This window comes from Pholcus phalangioides, unplaced genomic scaffold (genome assembly GCF_987345545.1).
Source record: "Pholcus phalangioides strain wild (caught in Gottingen) unplaced genomic scaffold, Ppha-v1.0 ptg000019l_1, whole genome shotgun sequence".
Taxonomy (NCBI): domain Eukaryota; kingdom Metazoa; phylum Arthropoda; class Arachnida; order Araneae; family Pholcidae; genus Pholcus; species Pholcus phalangioides.
In genome coordinates this window covers 4,111,190-4,130,775 of record NW_028301612.1, presented here as the reverse complement: position 1 = coordinate 4,130,775, position 19,586 = coordinate 4,111,190, and the positions used below count along the sequence as shown (strand labels likewise).

Here is a 19,586-nt window from a genome sequence, read left to right as displayed (position 1 = left end):
ACAAAAATTTTCAGAAGTAATGAAAAATAATGCCAGAATTGATGAAAGCAACAACTGAAAATTAATGAGAGAAATATTTTGAAGAAATTAATGAGAGAAATATTTTGAAGAAATTAATGAGGGAAATAATTCCACAATCAATCAAGATGATACTCACTGATAAAAATTTCGAAACCAGACATTTTGTTATTTAGCAGAATTCAATAAACACCTCAATAACATATGGGTCGAGGAGTTTGTCTTGTTAATTTTAGATTGTAGCTGAAAAAAGGTTGAGAAGCCCTGAATTAATGTATCCTTAAATTTTCTAAAGCAATGTCTTCATTTTAGACATTTCTTATCGGTGCTGTTCTGGTCAAATTCATAGTATGTAGAATCAATTCATTCGACTTTCGTATCAAATTTGAATTCCCGATTCCTTATAGACAAGAAAATGAGTTTTTTCCTTTCCTCTCGTCTCTCAGAGAGAGAAAGCGAAGCATTTTCTTATGTTTGGAGCTTATCTTATGGTCTTTTGTGTCGGTGGCGTGTCTATAGGCACATACATAAACTTCTCACAAGGTAAAACAGAACTCGGAACAGCATGTGTGTGTGTGTGCGTGTTTCTTTTTGGTGCAGAGAGCGAATAAGAGAAATGAGCAATGAGACAGCAGCTCTTTATCGGAGACAAGGTTTTTCTTTCTCCTTGGCTCCCCCGACATAGAAGAACTTACTCACTGTTAGAAAAAGCACCAACTCTCTCTCCACTCTCTCTAAATGCGGTTTCACTTAATTAGACAACTACTGTAAACGTTGGGGCAAAGAGTTTTTGGTGGTGAAGAGGCTCCTCCTCGTTTGTCAACTGTATTTACGCAGCACTTCGAGCTTCGTTGACACAAGAAGAAATCTCTCGTCTTCAAGGGAAAAGCCAGAAAAGAAGTGGGATGGAGGGTAATGATGACGCACTCCATGTGTGTGTGTGTCTCGTCTTATTATTATTATTATCCCTTTCTTATTACGTATTTATTTCCAAACTTTCTACGGGACAATGCACTTGCTTCCCACCTAAAATCGGGTATTTCCAATCTTTACTTTATCACATTTGATTCTTGAAAGGGTCTCTTCGCGTTCTTCACTTTTCCCAGGATTAGTTCGTCCTGGACTGGAGTAATGCCGTAAGGCCGTGGGGGTGGGGGGGGGGGGGGGTTCTTAACCTGTTTTAGCGGCGACCCGAAATCGACATCACGACTATTTCGTGACCCATCGGTATATTTTTAAATTGGAAAATCTTATTAAACATTTCTGAATAAAAAAAGAATTAGTTTTCGAATCAGTGAAACTATTCAGTGGTGTTTTCATGGTTAGGCCAACGATGGCTGAGACTAGACAGTGTGTCTATATAGTCTTAACGTATGGGACCCACCCGGGAAAGGCCCGGAGCGAGAATGTGATCTTGTTAAAATTTCTGGTAGGCAAGCATTTATATCCAGAAACCTGAAAAAAAACTTTACCCGTAAGCCAGTTGTGCTCATTGGACAGCCCTGAGCCCAGGACCCTGAATCAAACAATGACACCATTGAAAGTTTTCACTACGTCTGAAATTATTTCTTTCATAAATTTTGAAATTATTTTCATTAGTCAACCGCTCCTTAACAGGTCTCCCAACAGGGGGCCGAGTACAGAGTCCAAATCAAACCGGTCCCCAAAATAATTGGAAACATTCACTGATTCCACAATTACTTATTTATTTATTTAAGTACGCCAAGCTGCAGAAAACCATCTATTTACAGCAAAAGTAAGACATAGAAGTGTAAATACAATAAAATCGAACCGGATAAAATGAAATACACAGATATAAAAAAACCAAAAAATAAAAACAAACACAAGCCAATACAAAACAAGTAAAATGAAGGGCCGTATGAAAATCACTGGATCAATTAAAAACAAATAAACAAAACAAGATATACGGAAGACTGGATGTTGTGAAGATATTTATTATTTGAGATGTTAATTTTTTAAGGAAGGAAAAAACTCATCACTACCTCTACCGGGAGTCGAACCCGGGTCCCTCGATTGCCGGACGAGTGCTCTGACCACTAAGTTCATGTCATAAATAAACAAAAGCATGCGACCATTAAAATAAAATCAAAATATATAAACAAGCAACAAAGCAATTTGATCATTTAAAGAAGAAAAAAAATCGTTCAAAAAGCTCTTTGAATTTAAACCAGTAAGTGTTGCAAATATATACAGGGTGATTCAGAAAAGATGGGACAAACTTTAAGAGGTGATAGTACACACCAATACAAACAATTGTCATCAAAGAATGCTCGGTCTAACGTGGAACGCAAACGCGCCAGCGCGTTTCGAAACGGCAGCTCCGCAGACGTTAAAACGGCATTCCTGTTGAAATTTATCATAAGAAAAAGAACGCCGTATATGCAAATGTAACCTGGGGAAGAAGAAACCGTATGGAGAGAATCTTCGTCACAGTGAATAAAAGGCGCGGACGCCAGGCCCTGTGACGTTATTCCAGCGTGCAACCGTTCTAACAGTTGTAACGTGTGGGATAATGTCGCTATTTAGTAATACTGAAAAAGAAGACATGCATTTCATTTAAGAACTAATGAATGTTATTGTTAAAATGGTGGAGCGCTGGAATAAGTTCAGAGGGCTGGCGTCCGCGTCTTTTATTCACTGTGACGCAGATTTGCATACGGTTTCTTCTTCTTCCCCAAGTTACATTTGCATGCATGGTGTTATCCCGATAAATTTCAACATGAATGCCGTTTTAACGTTTGGAGAGAGGTAGTTTCGAAATGCTGCGTTTCATGTCAGACCATGCATTCTTTGATGACAATTGTTGGTATCGGTGTGCACTACCGTCGAATCCCGTTTTAACGAATACCGTTGTGGCGAAAATCTCGTATTAACGAACATTTCTCTAACCCCTCAGATAAATTTGCATAGGAACAATGCAAAAACCTGGAATTTCTTTATAACGAAATTTTGTTACAACGAAGTGATTTCTCCGGTCTCTTGGAGCTCGTCATAACGGGAGTCGACTGTATCATCTCTCAAAGTTTCCCCCCACCCCCAACTTTTCTGAATCACCCAGTGTATCAAATTCCTCAGGTAAACTATTATATGAAATACAAAATATGTTTGTAGCTCAAGACAGACAAATCAATGTCCTAAAGTGAGCTATATGAAATAATTTATTTCACCTTTTGTTGTATCGTGTGACCAAGAATCTTATTTTAGATAACAGAAAAGAGCAATCGATATCACCATTGCAATTAATTGCAACAAAAAATTTCAAAAGAATGAAATATCTTCTCTTTTGGAGACATAATATCATACATCATATAATCATATATAGACATAATATCTTACGTCTTAAACTTCTTAAAATGAAAATATCGAATATAAATACATTTTGTATTAATAAGGATGATGTGCTGCATATTTGAGATTGCATAATTGCCAGAAGAACAGAGAATTGCCACATTGGTTTACTTCTTTGATTAGTCGGTGCTCTCAAACGTGTTTTGTAACACAGGAAAAACATGGTCGTGAGAACAACACAATGTTGTTCCTGCTAATCGAAATTTTTGAATGACCAACAAAATTTCTGAAGTTTGTGACCAGCCCGTGCCAGAAAGCAAGCGTTAATATGCCCAGCATGCAATTTTATCCTCGCACATAAATAATAATTTACTAATGCAAATTCAAGATCTACAGCAGGCAAAATGCCCAACAACGTCACTGAGAGAGAGAAAGAAAAGTAATAATTAATAATAAACGATGATGATAATAACAGTGATGTCTATAAAAAATATGTAGGTCATATATATCCCCTGAAATAGAGAAAGTTAGAATAAAAGAGCCTACGGCAGTGTTTCTCAAAGTGTGCGTCGCCAACCTTTGACAGTGGCATCGTGGCGAGCTGGAGATATTGATTTGTGTGTGTGTGTGTATGCCTATTTATGCTTTGAAGTGATTATTTTATGTGGGAAAACATATACCTCTAAATATTCTGGGGAGCCGCATGAATTGAGCACGGGAGCCGCGAGTGATACTTGAGAACCACTGGCCTACGGTATAAATATATAGGATAAAATCTTGAGTCCGTTTCAGCTGAAGTAATTCGTGAACCGTCGGTTATGGAAACATTATTTCGATTAGAAAAGTGTCCAAATAACGTGTTCACTTTAGATTCCACATCACGAACTTTTTTCTTCTTTTTTTTCGACTATAAGTTTCGTGAAACCCTTGAAAATGCATAACAAGAGAAGAAAAAAGAAATAGGAAATTTCGTTCAATTTTTATATTATCAAAATGATTTTCAGCTGTTTTAATCTACCCCACAGTTGCCACGGTTTTATCGGCTGAAGTTGGTTTTCTGTGGTTCCCATCTTCAAAGCGAGAATGCAGGTCATCTCCCGTTTAAAAAGTCTCGCCACAGAGGACAACAGGCCTACAAATGGTACAAACATTCAGTCATAACACTTCACTTCTGAGATATAGGTGCCAGCACTGAAAAATCAGACACAACACTAGATAAGCACTCAGACTGTTTAGATACACACACTTACTCTTCCGGCACAACTCACTGGGTAGTAAATTGTCCATGGCGATAGACCTGTGTTGTTCTCGGTTTGAAACAAAGGAAACAAGAAAAAAAGAAAGAAAGAAAGCAGCTTCAAAGCATACAATATTGATGTGAGGTCCCGACACGTGCTGAAAACGTCAAACAACAATATTTCTTCTACTGCATGCATACAAATTTTGAAGTTTTGTATGCTTGTCTTCTTCAAAGAACAGGTTCTCTACTGAAAATGGAGAGTTCCTGTTTTTTTAAACTTGAGATTCTGCAACTCTACAACTCGTTCTGTAGATGAGTATGAAATTCCTATGTATCTTAGTCAATTTCACACTGATTTTATGCATTTTCTCAGTTCCACAACTGATACAGAAAACATCGGATTCTCTCCCGTATTTCGAGAATCACCTACTAGAAATATAACGACAGCTATTTTTCGAATTCCAGCACGAATCCAGAGGGGGAAGGGGGGGGGGTTATTGTCCCTCTCAAGAGATAAATAATACGGGGTAAATTTGTCTGTCCTGGTAAATACGAGATGATCCAATGCATAAGTCGCTTCTCCGACACATCATTTTGGATTCGCTTGCCTCCACTCCATTCGCAGCTGAAGCTGATTGCCTCGGCTCCATTTGCAGCTTAAGAAGTCTACCTCCATTCACAGCAGAAGTTAGGCGAGACCTTCACTCCATTCATAGCAGAAGTTGTGCGAGACCTTCACTCCATTCATAGCAGAAGTTGTGCGAGACCTTCACTCCATTCATAGCAGAAGTTGTGCGAGACCTTCACTCCATTCACAGCTGAAGTTGTGCGAGATCTTCACTCCATTCACAGCAGAAGTTGTGCGAGACCTTCACTCCATTCACAGCAGAAGTTGTGCGAGACCTTCACTCCATTCACAGCAGAAGTTGTGCGAGACCTTCACTCCATTCACAGCAGAAGTTGTGTGAGACCTTCACTCCATTCACAGCTGAAGATGTCTGCCTCCACCCCATTCCAGCCCCTACTTCATTCATAGCTGAAGATATCTACTGCGGTTTCATTTATAGCTGAAGATATCTACTGTGGTTTCATTTATAGCTGAAGATATCTACTGCGGTTTCATTTATAGCTGACGATATCTGCCTCCACTCCATTCGCAGCTGAAGATGTCTGCCTCAACTCCATTGACAGTGGAAGGCTTCTGCTTTATGCGCAGCTGAAGATGGCTATTTCCACTCTATTCGCAGCTGAAGATGGCTATGTCCACTCTATTCGCTGGTGAAGTTGGTGCCTCCGCTCCATTCGCAGCTGAAGATGCCTGTCTTCGCTCAAGCGCGGATTCAGTGAGGGGATAGGAATGATAGCCCCTCCGAAGAGCCAAATAATATGGGAAATTTTGCCTCTCGGACACGGAATGATTCAAAAAACATACACAATTCACCCCTCCCGACACTTCGTCCTCGATCCGCGCCTGATTGCCACTATCATGATCAAAGTATGGAGAACAATATCGAAACGCAAATAAGTTGCATAATATATATATATACTTTTTCAATGTCAGGCTACCGTGCTTCGTATAGGATTTATTTAATTTTGTTTTTATATTACCCCGATGAAACTCGGTGTTTGTTCTTTAGGGGAGGGTTAAAATCCTTTCCTCTGCAAAAGGAGGATGCTGTGTTTGTTTAGTAAACGCCAAAGCAAACACGAAAATTCGAGTTTCACACGGATTCCAACTACTTTTGAACTTTAATTACCTCGAATTAGCTGTCGAGAGAAGTTGTGTAACAAGCTCTCGACAAACTTGGGCTCTTCTCTTTTCTTCGACGGTTTATATTAGGTAAGCCACCCCCTGGCTGCTCTCTTTTAAAAATAACTCTTACTTCCTCTCGTATGCATACACAGTATGCGTTTCTCTCTCTCTCTCTCAAAAACGGAGAGCGGGAGGGGTTTTTGTTGGATTTTCATCAGGAGTTGGAGTTTTTTATGGGCCTATTCCGCGAGCGGAGGGACAAATTTCCTTGCCACGCTGTTGTTGAAGGGGATAAATAAATAACTGGACCTCACAGCAGTTGCCGCAATCCATCTCTTACGTCTGTCTGTCTTGGTAGGAGTACAGCAGTCTTATATATACGCGAGAAGTGATGATAATAATGCTGCTACTGCTGCTTCCTTAGACAGTTGTTCTTGCGATTCTTCTTTTCACTTTTCTACGTGCCTTCCAATCTGGGTTCCCCTTGTGAGAAATGCCGCAATTAAATTTTTGCTTACCATAACTAGGAACGAGCGCGACATTTATCTCTCTGTGATGGGGATCGGAGTCGGGAGAAAAGATATATTATTTTTTCCCGTCGAGTTTTGCTGGTGGTGCAGTAAATGCTTAGGCGCAATGTCCTCCGAAAGTGTAGTCCTCCAACTACTAGGTGAAACTTGTCTTTGTCATGACGCGTCACGCATGTGGTGATTTTATATTTAAGTAAAACGATTACGCATCCAGAATGGTTCGTCAGCGGCCGAGTTTCCCCGCCCGAGTGGCATGATGCTCGTCTACCACCGTGAAGGTTGCCGTCGCGGTCCCATGTTCAAACCCGAGGGAGGAGGATAAAGACAAGAGATATTTTCCCTAACGGAGCTTGATGCGACCACTGATAGATATAGCGTCTTCATTTCCAATCCATCTCATTAATGGCAGTAAATTTCAATACAGCGATACGGGCAGAGTTGGCGTTCGGTGAAGAAGTAGTAGTAGCGACCGAGCTTTTACGTTTGGCTAGTCCTTCTAGAAAAGAATAGAATCGCCTGAAGTGACATGATATACCGTAGCCAAGTCTCATCTTGTGGTTGGAGGACCTACTGCATGTCCTTAATTTTTTTCTCGTGATGATGAAATCGGAAACGGTTCGAGTCATGCTCCATTTTTACAATTGGAATTGGATATTCACCGCCGTATTTCTGAAATCTTCACAAGTTTTGGTTTCAAATGACTATATATAGTTGGTATATAACTCAACAATAGATTAATTCAGGGGTTCTCAAACTTTTTCCACCCGCGGCACCCCTTTCCCCTATTGAATGCTTGTCCGCGAGCTGGCTCCCCCTCTCGCGTTTATATAGACTATTTTCGCAAAAACCTTTAACAGGGTTGGAGGTGTACAGTTTGTGAACTCCTGTTTTAGTTGATAATTTTTCCGGAACTCGGAAAATTTTAATTCGACGCATAATGTCAATCACATTAAAAAAACAACAACCTGAGTTCACTTTCTCAGCATGTGATGCTTGAATCTGAACCTCCCAAACACCCAGATTCTCTAGATAGGATATTTTTGTAATTTACACTATACATTTATAACTACTGTAAGACAATGGCTCTCAACCTGGGGGCATGTGGCTCCAATTGCAGGCCTGAGATATTCTAAGTTCAACACGGTTGAAAATTAAATAGAAAGGGAGCCTGACAGGTGGTTACGGAGGACACAGAGAGCTATGAAGAGAAATAAGAATGTAAAACTTTTAACTGAAATACGATAGAAAAAATTGTAAGGAATTTCAGAATCAAGCAAAACTGCATACAAAGCTAGCGTCATCTTTAACATATGGGGCCCATCCATCTAGGCATAGCCCGGGGACACCTCATGTCCATAGGAAGCCTACATGATGCGCCCTGGTACAATGATCTCTGAGCGTGAACATGTAATTATGTAAGCTTTCACTTCCAATCAAGTACGGACCCCCCCCCCCCCCCAGAACATCAATTTGCGTCAGGGCTCATTATTTTGAGGCAGCCCTATTCAAGCGCAGAACCCCCTTCTTCAACAAGGAAGTTCAATGAACTCTAGCCAAGGGGCCTAGAGATCAATCTTAATTTTTTTCCTTTTCTCTCTAATTTTTTTTTTCCTTCAAAAAAGCACATTTAATAAGCAAGAAGTTTACCCCTTCACTCCTGGATGAAGGGGCCCTGGATAAGACCGTGGTCTACGAGAAGGAAATTGCCCAAAGGGGACCATGGGCGGGGAGAAAAGGTTAAGAAAAACTGCTAAAATGGATAAAAATGAATAAAATTCGAAATAGTTAAAAAAAAGTAGCGCGCTGTAGTAAATAGCTACGGAAGCCCCGCAAAATGTGAGTAAAATTCGCGGAGTACCCTCCGCTCAGAGTACCCTGTGCATGATTGCATGCGAGAGCAGCGCAAACGAGCTCCGTCTTCCCCTGCATCTCGTTATTTCTGATCTGGCCCAAAAGTCCGAACATTTCACTAAAATTCCTCGCAGTTATTTGCTAATTAGCTGTTTAAAAACCAAGCCATCGTAATGTGGCTCCATCTCGCGGTACGAAAATGTTTTCGATTCGGCCCGGCAGATGGCGCGATCACCCCGAGTTCTGGTTTGCTCTTCTCATTCCGACTCGCGACAAACTTTTCTACTTCGATAACTAGGCCGCGGTAAAGTGAAGTTGCATAGGCTCTACGTTATTGAAGAAAACAAAACAACTCGGAGAGAGAGAGATCGGTATATTCCAGTTTTACTTAGAATGGAATATAGATGATAAAAGTTCGAATAATGCCTGTTACAATATCTCCATTTTAAGATTTTACCGGTACATACGTACGTATTTATATTATGTTATAGTTACTGCATACGAACCTTTACAATACTGTACATTTATTTAGTGCTTGAACATCGGGTACTTTTATGGGACTTTTGCCATTTTTGTGCAACATAGCAAGTACTGGGATTATGAAATGGCATTTTTATTTAGTTTTTATTTCATTTACTCTGTAATTATATACTCGAATATTTACTCTCATTATATACTCGGTGAAAATTTTGTTCCTTAATTTGAGGGGGGGGGGGGGTTCGGCTTATACACTGGTCAGTTTTTAAGGAGAGAATATCGACCATCCTCTCCTTTACCAAGTCATATAGTCATATATAGCTACATGGCATGCGCATGGCTTGCTTGAAGATCCGCGACGTCATTGGACTACTTTAGATGACGTCACTAATCAGTAAAGTTATTTTATAGCTATGTTCAAACCCCACACATAACCATGTAAAAGCCAAAGCAAAAAGAATCAAAAACGTCATTGCCTTTGATACCCGGTCGACTAACGTCGATTGTTTAGATGTGACCATCAACAAGAATTTCAAAGATTATTTGAGGAATTCATGGACCGAATGGATGAGTTCCGAAGATGAAGAAATAACAACACGTGGTGCCTTAAAGAAACCTAGTGTGGCAGTGGGTTCACGAGGAGACCGGAATTCTGTTTCCGCCAGAATCATCATCACATCTTGTAAAAAAAAAATGTGTTGTACGTATCAGTACGACGGTGATGACAGCACGGTTGAAGATGAAAACGGAGATGGCCAGGGCCGCATCTAGGAGACAGGGGACAAGCGGGTCTAAGTGCCCCGGGTACCAGGCCAGAGGGGGACACAAATTTCGCCGTTTCACCTCTACTTCAACCTTACAAGGGTGCCAGGAGGCACTGGAGATGCCACATCGTATTTGGCCTTCGATGTAAGAACTCGGAGAACCAAAATAAGGAATGGATTAGAAAGTTTGAATCATTTTTCATTGCAGCAACTTAAATTGCATGAAAAATATATGATAATTTTTTTTTCCGCCTCTAAAATACGCTGATTTTTTTCTGGGGTCGGATTATACACGAAGTGTATGCTGTATTCCTTCTTTTATTATTATTCCAATTTTTTTTAAAAATGACAAGAACCTGAAACCTGCATTTTTATGAAATTTGGATTCTTTTCGTTGCATTTTGAAAAAAAGATGTATGGTATTCAAAATTAAATATCCTTCCCGAAGAAAACAAAGAGTAGGTCTATTTAAAGAAATGTAATCCGGAGGGTAAAATATTAAATAGTTTGGGTTAATATGGGTGTCCACAATGAAGAAAAACAAATAAAAATAATCGAAAATAAGAATAAAGAAAATTAAAATTTTATAATGCGATGAATGCATTTTATAATCATCATGTATCATAATAATCATGTATTATATCTAAGTTTCATGTGGTCTCTTAACATAGAGGAGAAGTTAAAATATATATATATAATGAAAAATACTATGTAACCATTGATTTATATATTAGCAATTTTTTTTCACATACTTTTCATTAAATATGCTATCCTATATGCTGGTATAAAATTTTACATATATTTAATACTTAATTTTTTTAAATTCAAAAAACTACATGAAACGCACATGATAAACTGGCATGACATCAATGTAACCATACAATATTGGAATTAAAATGAAGAAAACAGTTCATTTCTCATAAAATGAACTAAAAGATTTCAGATCCATTCATAAATAAATAAATATATATATATATATATGTATGTATGTGTACATATATATATATATATTTGATTTATAAAAAAAACATTTTTTTATCTTTGAAAATTTAAATTTTAAATAAGAACGAGTCAATGCAATTTCAATCTCAATATTTTAGTTCATTTTATGAAAAATGAATCATTTTCTTCATTTTATTTTCCATATTGTATTTTACATTGATTTTATGTCATTTTATCATGTGCACAAGCTGTTTATAATGTATTTTTTTGAAATTTTTTTTTGAAAAATTAGCGTCCTATTACCTAACCGGAATGATTCGCTAGCTAAAAAATGGGCACAGCATAATAAAATACAGCTCCTGTGATGTACATTGAGCTCAGTTTCAAGTTATTAGGCTCACTTCCAATGAAGACTTTTGGGAACTTTTCTGAGCGTATTTTCTGAAAAACGGGAAAAACGAATTTGCACCTGTAGTTGGCGTAACGATGATGACAATCGAGCGGTAGGTACTCACTGTAGAGCATCATTTTGTAGTAATAAGTTTTCACCACTGTTCTACTTGACGACCATGCTCAAAGATGGAGTGAAACTCTGGCATATTCCATATTACCCGACAATTTCATAATCCCTGTACTTCCTATATGATGACTAAAGAGTCACCAATCTTTGCGCTGTAACAGTAGGTACCCATACACGTATACAATTTGTAGCGCTTGATTGAAACCAAATGATTGCGCACAAACTTCGCAGCCATGTTTCTCGCCACATTTTCTTTTATGAACCTTCCGGAGATTGATTAATTAATTCTTCAAGAGTGGTCAAATACTGATGAAATCGAAATTGACCGTAAAGTAACATAACGTACTTTTTTCAAATAGCTTTTTGAAGAACAAAAATTTCACCACTAGAAGAACTCTCTCATAAATGCTAAAATTTGAATCAATATAATTCTAGCTGTTTCACTTGCCAATAAATAGTTCAATACCTATACAGCTCAAAATCTCTTAGAAACGTCGAACAATCCCGATCTCTGGCATTCCAGTGGGCAGTGTGTTGCCAGCGTGTATTATTTACGTACAATTATGTGAGCACAGATATGTGGCACTGTATTTCATTTTTCTTAATGTTTTCAGTCTCTTTGTAACTTTTTCTTCATTTTCTCTTGTTCCGTATTTTAGTATAGTTGACATCAAAATGCTACTATTACCAAACTATAGCCTACATGCATCTCTCGTAAACATTCCTCTGGGAAATTTAAGGCATCCATGTGTGTGTGCTGCTAATGGTTTTCTTTTCTTTTTTTTTTACGAAATATATTTTGTAATAAAAGATTACGCCAATGTTAGTTGAAGATGCAATCGTTACGATGCACATGCTAAAATATCGCAAAAATCACTTCTGTAATCAATCAGATTCATATCCGAATTCTTTAGAATTTTTTTCGTCTCATCGCCCCCAAAATCAAGCAAACACATAGGATCCTATGTTATGGGCTTGCTTGATTTGGGGAATATCGCCCCCCGGAGGCCATATTGTTCACTTTAGGAAACACTGATATAGGCCTACTGGGTGGTCCAGAAGTGTTGACGTCTTTTGAAAAAAATATTAAATAAAAAAGCTATCAAAGATAGAGATAAACGGTTTAAAGCAGTTGAAATTGAAGGATTCAAAGTTTTTTGTTCAAATCCATTTTGCTTCCACTCTTATTTTCGTTCTTTGTAGTCCTCAGGGTGCAAATAACATGAAATGCTATAGACCTATAGTTATAGACATCCTCCACCTCACTAAAGATGCGCATGTGCAGAAATTTTGTAGTGAGTTATAAAAAAACTTTGAAACCTTTATCAAGGAAACAAGCAATTTTTGGAATTATGCTGAGGTGAACTCAGAAAGAAAAGTCGTCTGGTCTCCACTGGGACTCAATCCCAGGCCCTCTTGCAAACCGGGCAAACATGCTACCATCTACACCACTGGAGATACGACCCTGCCTTCCTCATTTCACGCACTGTGGCGTGATTCGCTGAAGTAGAAGCATGGAATTATGCTGAGTTCACCTCACAGAATAATTCTAGAAAATATCTGTTTCCTTGATATCTTGGGCCGAGAGAAAAGACTTCTATCTCTTTGGAAACCTTTTCTTCCAAATGCTTCAAGTCAGTGATTCCCAACGTGGGCGTTAACACCCCGGGAGGGCTGTGGGATGTTCCAGGGGGACGGTAGAAGCTACGAGTATAACATAGGATTCTATGGGTTAGATTGCGTTGGGGGCGATTTGAGAAAAAAATTTCTGAAGAAGGGGGCAATGGGGGGGGGACATCTCTCGTCTCTATCTTTAAAAGCATTTTTTTAATATATATATTTTTAAAGAGGTTAAGACTTCTGGACCATCTTGTGTTTAAGATAAAACAAAAACTAGCCAATAGCAGATTTCATTGGCTAATTTTTCACCAAAAAAATGCCAATGATTTTAGAAAATATTTCCAATCAAAAACTACATTTCTTTTTTCTACATTAATTAATTACCGAAGATCAAGGGTGGGAAAAAAACAAACGATTTCACCATTTGGTGCGTCAAAGTTAACTTCTTCCTATTACTTTTATGGAGAAATCACCGTTGCGTAGTTTCTCCGCCATTGACCACAATGTTCGCAATAGAAAGTGAGTGGAAAGGAAATATCCTACACCCACACACACACACACACATTCATACACATCCACACACACACACAGAAAGAGACTCTGGCTCCTCAGACAAGAAAGGAAGCTCTTGGGAGCTCTCTAGGAATTGGGCTCATGGCTTCACTCCCTTTTTCTCTCTCTTTTTCTCGGAATTTACGATCTCCCGTTTTCATCATTCCGGAAACCATTCAATCACCACAAGGAAACAACTCACTCTTTCTACTACTTTTCTGTACCAGAATGATCAGAAGGGGAGAGAGGAGTCAGCTTTTTTTTTTTTTCTTATATTTTTTACTGGAAGAACATCCCGATCACCATCTAGTTGTGCTTCTGGAAACTAGACTTAAACTGATGTCTTGGAGGTAAATTTTTCTTCTTAGCAGTGGAAGCTCTTGGATGTCGAACATGCGCGAAATTAGAAGAAGTGTTGGTATTGGAAACACCCTCTCTCTCTCTCTCTCTCTCTTCCATCGCTTTTCTATTTTTACTTCTCACTTTTCTATGTGTGTGTGTGTATACGATATCTGGATACAGCGAGGGGCAGTAAAGGGAATAGGGCTCTCTTCTCTTTTATCTCTCCCAGAAGAGCTGTACATCAAGTCGTTTTGGTCGAAGAAGAGAGAGAGAGAGAGATTCTCTCTCTTAGTCGACGACCCTACAACCACACTTTACAGTGGTGTACGTTGAGTGTGTTTTCGACGATCCCAAATACAAAAAAAAAAAAAAAAAACGAATAAAACGAACCTTTCTCACATACAAGTGAATAGGAGATGCGAGTCTCGGCCATTCGCTGAGACATCAATGGCCAATAGAATTGATAAACAACCGAACAATTTACAGTTAAGGGGCAACCAGTTGTCACATCGGTTTTCGTTTAGTCGTTCTTGATGTTTTGGCCCTTTTTTTTGCCCATTTTGACTCCAAAAGAAAGATAAAAGCCGACATTTTGGCACTTTATCTCCTAATTTTACTTTGATTTGAGCTGTCTTTTCGGGATCTAAAACAAAGAAAAGGAAAATCAAACAATTACAGCGATGGTGGCACTTTCGAGATTCGACCTAATAAAAAGGTTAGACCTTTATTATCGATGAATGTTTCGAATCATTCCACGGAAAATCGTCAAGCTTTCGAGGGAAATCCATTGGGAATATAAAATCCATGGAACAGTAGTTCCCGGAATGTGCGTTGCGTCACCAACATTTGTGTACAGGCGTCGCTACGCAATGGTGTATTAATATGTGCCCATTTAGTTGTTTGAAGTGGTTCTATTCTACACTGTTGTTCTACGAAGCCGATTGAAAACGGTCGCAAAACCAAGGGAGACACATGGGGAAAAAGTTTGAAACTGTCATAGAAAAAACTCTAATATTTTGTGAGATTCTCTCATAATTTTTTTCTTCATGCCCATTTTTGTGGAATTTTTAGGCCATAGTGGAAGAAGGAAAACTGTTTTTGGGTCGCATTGGAGAAAGAAAGAATGAATAAATAAAGGATAGCCGATGAGAACATTTTGAAGCCTTACTCACTGTTTTAAATTGAGAGGGGGGGGGGGAAAGGGGACCACCAGCCGGGGTCCTTGCAGAGGTTTCAGGGGTCCGTGAGCTTTAACGAGAAAGCAATTATATATTTTTTTATTTATTACACTATAGCCTACTTAATATTATTTTGTGAATGGGTCCGTGGCTTTCATTTTATTTGCACGTAGGGTATGTGGGACATAAAATGTTAATAGCCCCTGTCTTAGGTTCATAATGTTGCCCACGTTCATCAAAAGGCTGAGCACTCCTGATCTAAAAGCATAGGATGATACCGTTCATAAGATGATACCGGATTATTCAGTTCATAGGAACCAATACCAGTTCATTAATTGGGACCCCGTGTTTATCAAAAGGTTGAACACTCCTGACGTGACCGTTAGCATGAATTACAGTTTAAAAAAATCTGATAATTAATTAATTTATTTATACAATTTTCTTGGCCCTGGGGACTGACTATACAAGAAGATGCGATTGAAAATGACAGAGATATTGTTTGATTTTGGACAAAAAACTAGTGATGGGGGTATTCGACAATAGAGCTTGTAAGTTTGTTCCATTCACCATTGGTATGAGGAAAGAAGTTATATTTAAAGGAGTCAGTGGAAGCAAAAATTTATTTTAAGGGAATGGTCGAGTCTTCGAGAAATGTAGGATGGTTTGGCTAAGATACCAGAGGTATCTATGTTGAATTCACCATGGGAAGTTTTACATAACAATGTTAATCGAGAAATGAGACGAAGAGTAGAGAGAGGGAGGACATGAAGTTCGTTTTTAAGTTCGGACACGGAAACGAAAAGTAACCAGCAGTCGTGAACAAATCGGGTGGATTTATTTTGGATTGATTCGAGTTTGTCTATATTACAGGAGGTGTACGGGTCCCAGATTTCAGTGATGTAGGAAAGAACGGGGGAGATATAAGTTTGTTAACAGAGAAGTCAGTGGAGTTAAGGTTGCGGCGGAGGAAGAAAAGTTTATTAACACACTTCTGGTAAACGTAGTCAACGTGTTTATTCCAACGTAGGTCGGCTGAGATTATGACACCGAGGTATTTGATTTGAGAAATTTGGGATAACGTTAAATTATTGATGGAGTACGAGTATTCAAGAGGAAGTACAATTTACGGGTAACTTTCATGAGAACTGTTTCTGAGATATTGATTGGCATTTGCCATAAAGAACACCAGTCCGCGATGGACGCCAGGTTATGTTGGAGAAGTTCTTGATCAGATCCGTGGCGAATGATACGGCAAATTACACACAGTCATCACCAAATAATCTAGTGGCGCAGTCGAGGGATTCTGGGAGGTCATTGGTGTATAATAATAATGTAAATAGAATGTAAAGTAAGAATAACAAAAAAATGTGTTCATTCATCCTCTTTACTTAACGGGAAAATTTTTTCGGGAAAAGGGCTCTTTCTGTGTTGATCTCGCTCTTCCTCTCTCTCCTCCTTCTGTATGTGTGTGTCCCCCGTAAATCAGCACGAGAACGCACCCACGGTGTTACAACCGCTTCGTACATCGGTTGTTTCACGCCGCAACAAGCCTGAAAAGCAAGGGGGGGGGGGTAAAGGAAAACAATAATTTTTTTCCATAACATTCAACCAAAAAGCGCCAACCAACCAACCAGCCATACCCAGAAAGAAAAAAAAAAGGAAGTAAAAAAAAGAGAGAGAGAGAGAGAAGGAAAAATCATCTCTTCTCTTAACACAATCCTCAATTTGTACGACGCGGCGTTCTCACAACGCTGGTAGGCGTGACCCTAAAAAAGCTCACCGGCCAATCAAACAACGGAGAAGATCCGATGCTCTCTCACGATTGGATGGAACCGGAACACAGCTCCCAATTCAAGAGAGCTTCTCTGACGTTTCCGGGCGTCCGTCAGTTTTAGAGATAAAAACCAAAAAAAAAGTGGGGGGGGGGGGGAGAAAGAAAAGTAAAGAATCAAATAAGCAGCGTTTATACGGAGAGGGAGGGAAGTGGGGGGGACGAGAGACGTGTGTGTGTGTGTGTGTGGAGAGCGCTAAAGCGTTCCACTGAATTAAACGTTTCTATGAGTTCCGAGCCGCCTATTGATAGGAGCGGTGGAGGAGGGGGAGTCGAACTTTGGGTTTTCGGGCGCCGGGCGTGGCCAAACCTCACGCGGAATCACCCCGTGCTGGGACCGGTTCAGTTGAGCCGATTGCTGTTCAGGAGTGCGTGCGGTCGACGGCAACGTCGGGGAAGTCGTCGATGTAATACCGACAAACAATAACAAAAAAGGGAAGTCGTTTTTGCGCGAGAATTATCAAATTATCACGCGGCGTGTGTGACAATTATTTCCCCCCCTCCCCCCCGAGAGATCTCGTTTTTTTGTTTTATACTTGATTTCTAATTAATTGATTGATTGGAAAAACTGATCTGTGGACGGAATTGAGACGGGCTTGAGAGTCGATTTTGAAATAAAACTGAAAACTCTCTCTCACTTTCTGATCGACTTTGTGAATTCGAGTGTGGAGAAGAAAATCATGGAAAGATCTCTGAAGGAAGTCGCTCTGATGTCGGATCATCATCATCGTCACGTGATGTCGGAATAGTTTCGAGCAGGAGTTTTTTTAAAGAAAAAAACTTGACAGAGAAAATTCTTGGGTTCAAGTTTGAAAGTGATTTTTGTTTTGTGTCCAAGAAGAAGTGTTTTGGAGAATTGATATACGGAGCATGAATGACTCTCGAAAGAAAACTCTGTCACTTGATTGACTTTATGATGAAATCATTCCTCGAAGATGTCATGCCCGCAATTTGGCTATAACGGATCATCAACCACGACTCAAGTAAGTACGCCACTGGTTATCATGTATAATGCATTACTCATGTTTGAAAGGGCAGCCTAATTATAATGAGTTTGTCAGTTAAATTGATAAAGTACACTTGGTTAAATGATTTAAGCCTTCTAGGTTCTCGTGCCTACTTTTAGAAAAGTATCCAATAAATTCTACTGTCGAATTCACAAAAAAAAACCCAGCAAAACTTCGGTTTTAAGGACACCGGCGGACAAAACAGTTTGTTCGTATAATAGGGAGTGACAGTAAAAGAATTGAGTTCCCATTGAGAAGCTCTTAAAATAAAATTTAATTACTATTTGGCCGTAAAAGAAAGAGTGACCGCATCTGCGGAGTGAGGGTTCAGAAGGATTTCACTATATTAAAACTTAAATACATTGAAATCTCGATATAACGATAGGTAGTCCGTGGATCAAGAAAGAATATCGTTGTAGAGGAATTTATCGTTGTACAAATACAAGGCCACAACAAGCAAAATGCTCATGCTGTTCGTTGTAGTGAGGTTTCACTTTGCATAATTAAATGTTGGAAAAGGGTAATGTGTCTGTGAGTGAAATTGGGGCTCATTGTTGAATGATTTAAGCCTTCTAGATACTTTCGTACCTACATTTAGAGAAATCACCAGTGAATTTTATTATCGGATTCACAAAAGCAGTAGGCCTATGGTCACACTTCTGTTTTAAGGACGCCGGAATGACAGAAATTTATTTTGTAAAAGAGGGGTTACCGTAAAAGGGGATCCCCATTGAGGCTCTTAAAATAAAATGTAATTATTATTTGGCCATTATAGAAAGGGGGCAACCGTCAAGGAGGGTTTCACTGTATTAAAATTTTGAATTTAGCCTAATATAACGAAGAAAAATTAGTTTCAGCCAATATTTATGGAAACAGCCTTGTGGGACCCCATAGTCGATTCTAAGGGGGAAATCAGGTGATCTTTTCGGCACCTGACTGCTTTCCCTGATTGTCTAGGTAGGTCTATACATTAAGACTCCTAGATACTCGTGTCTACCTTTAGAAAAATTTCCAATTAATTTTACTGTCAAATTCACCAAAACAGTAGGCCAGCCTACAGCAAAACTGCTGAGAATAGCTACTTTTGAAGACACCGGCGGGACAAAAACATTCGTCCGTAAAAGGGGGATGCCTGTAAATGAAGAGAGTTCCTGCTGAAGCTCTAAAAAATAAAATTATTTATTATTTGCCCGTAAAGAAGAGGGTGACCGTTAGAAGGATTTCACTGTATTGAAATTTGATTGTGATGTAGGCCTATAACTTATGTTGGGAAGGGTAATGTGTTTGTGAATGAAATTTTTTGATACTTGGTTATAATAATAATTTAAGCCTTCTATACAAGATACTCGTACCTAGTTCAAAAGAATTTTCAATGAATATTACTGCCGGATTCACAACAGTGCAGTGAAACTTCTGTTTTGAGGACACAGGCAAGACAAAAATTTCTCTTGTAAAAGAGGGGGCGACCACCATTACTAAAAATATTTGAGTGGAAACGGTATTTTTTGGAGACATAGGCAGCTTTCGGCTGATCGGGTGATCTTTTTTGATGCTTTCAGTGATCGTCTCTGTCGGGGGTTCTTAACCTTTAAGGGGCGCGAGATCAACATGATCAATTTCGCGACCCATCGGACTGTTTGGTTTTCGAAATT

The 19,586-nt window shown here is 39.1% G+C and overlaps 1 protein-coding gene across 2 annotated transcripts in view; it reads left to right on the top strand.

Annotated features, from left to right (window-relative positions):
- The window catches only part of LOC149071129 (uncharacterized), a 138,944-nt gene that overhangs the window by 24,288 nt on the left and 95,070 nt on the right, over window positions 1-19,586 (top strand). Inside the window, exon 1 of one of the 2 annotated variants that reach the window (XM_089248191.1) lies at window positions 17,154-17,910. The exons of the other annotated variant lie outside the window; for it this stretch is intronic. Coding sequence (XP_089104317.1) covers window positions 17,863-17,910 — 48 coding nt within the window. The 5' untranslated portion in view covers window positions 17,154-17,862. Of the gene's footprint in view, window positions 1-17,153; window positions 17,911-19,586 lie in introns of those variants that run through there. 2 annotated transcript variants of the gene reach the window in all.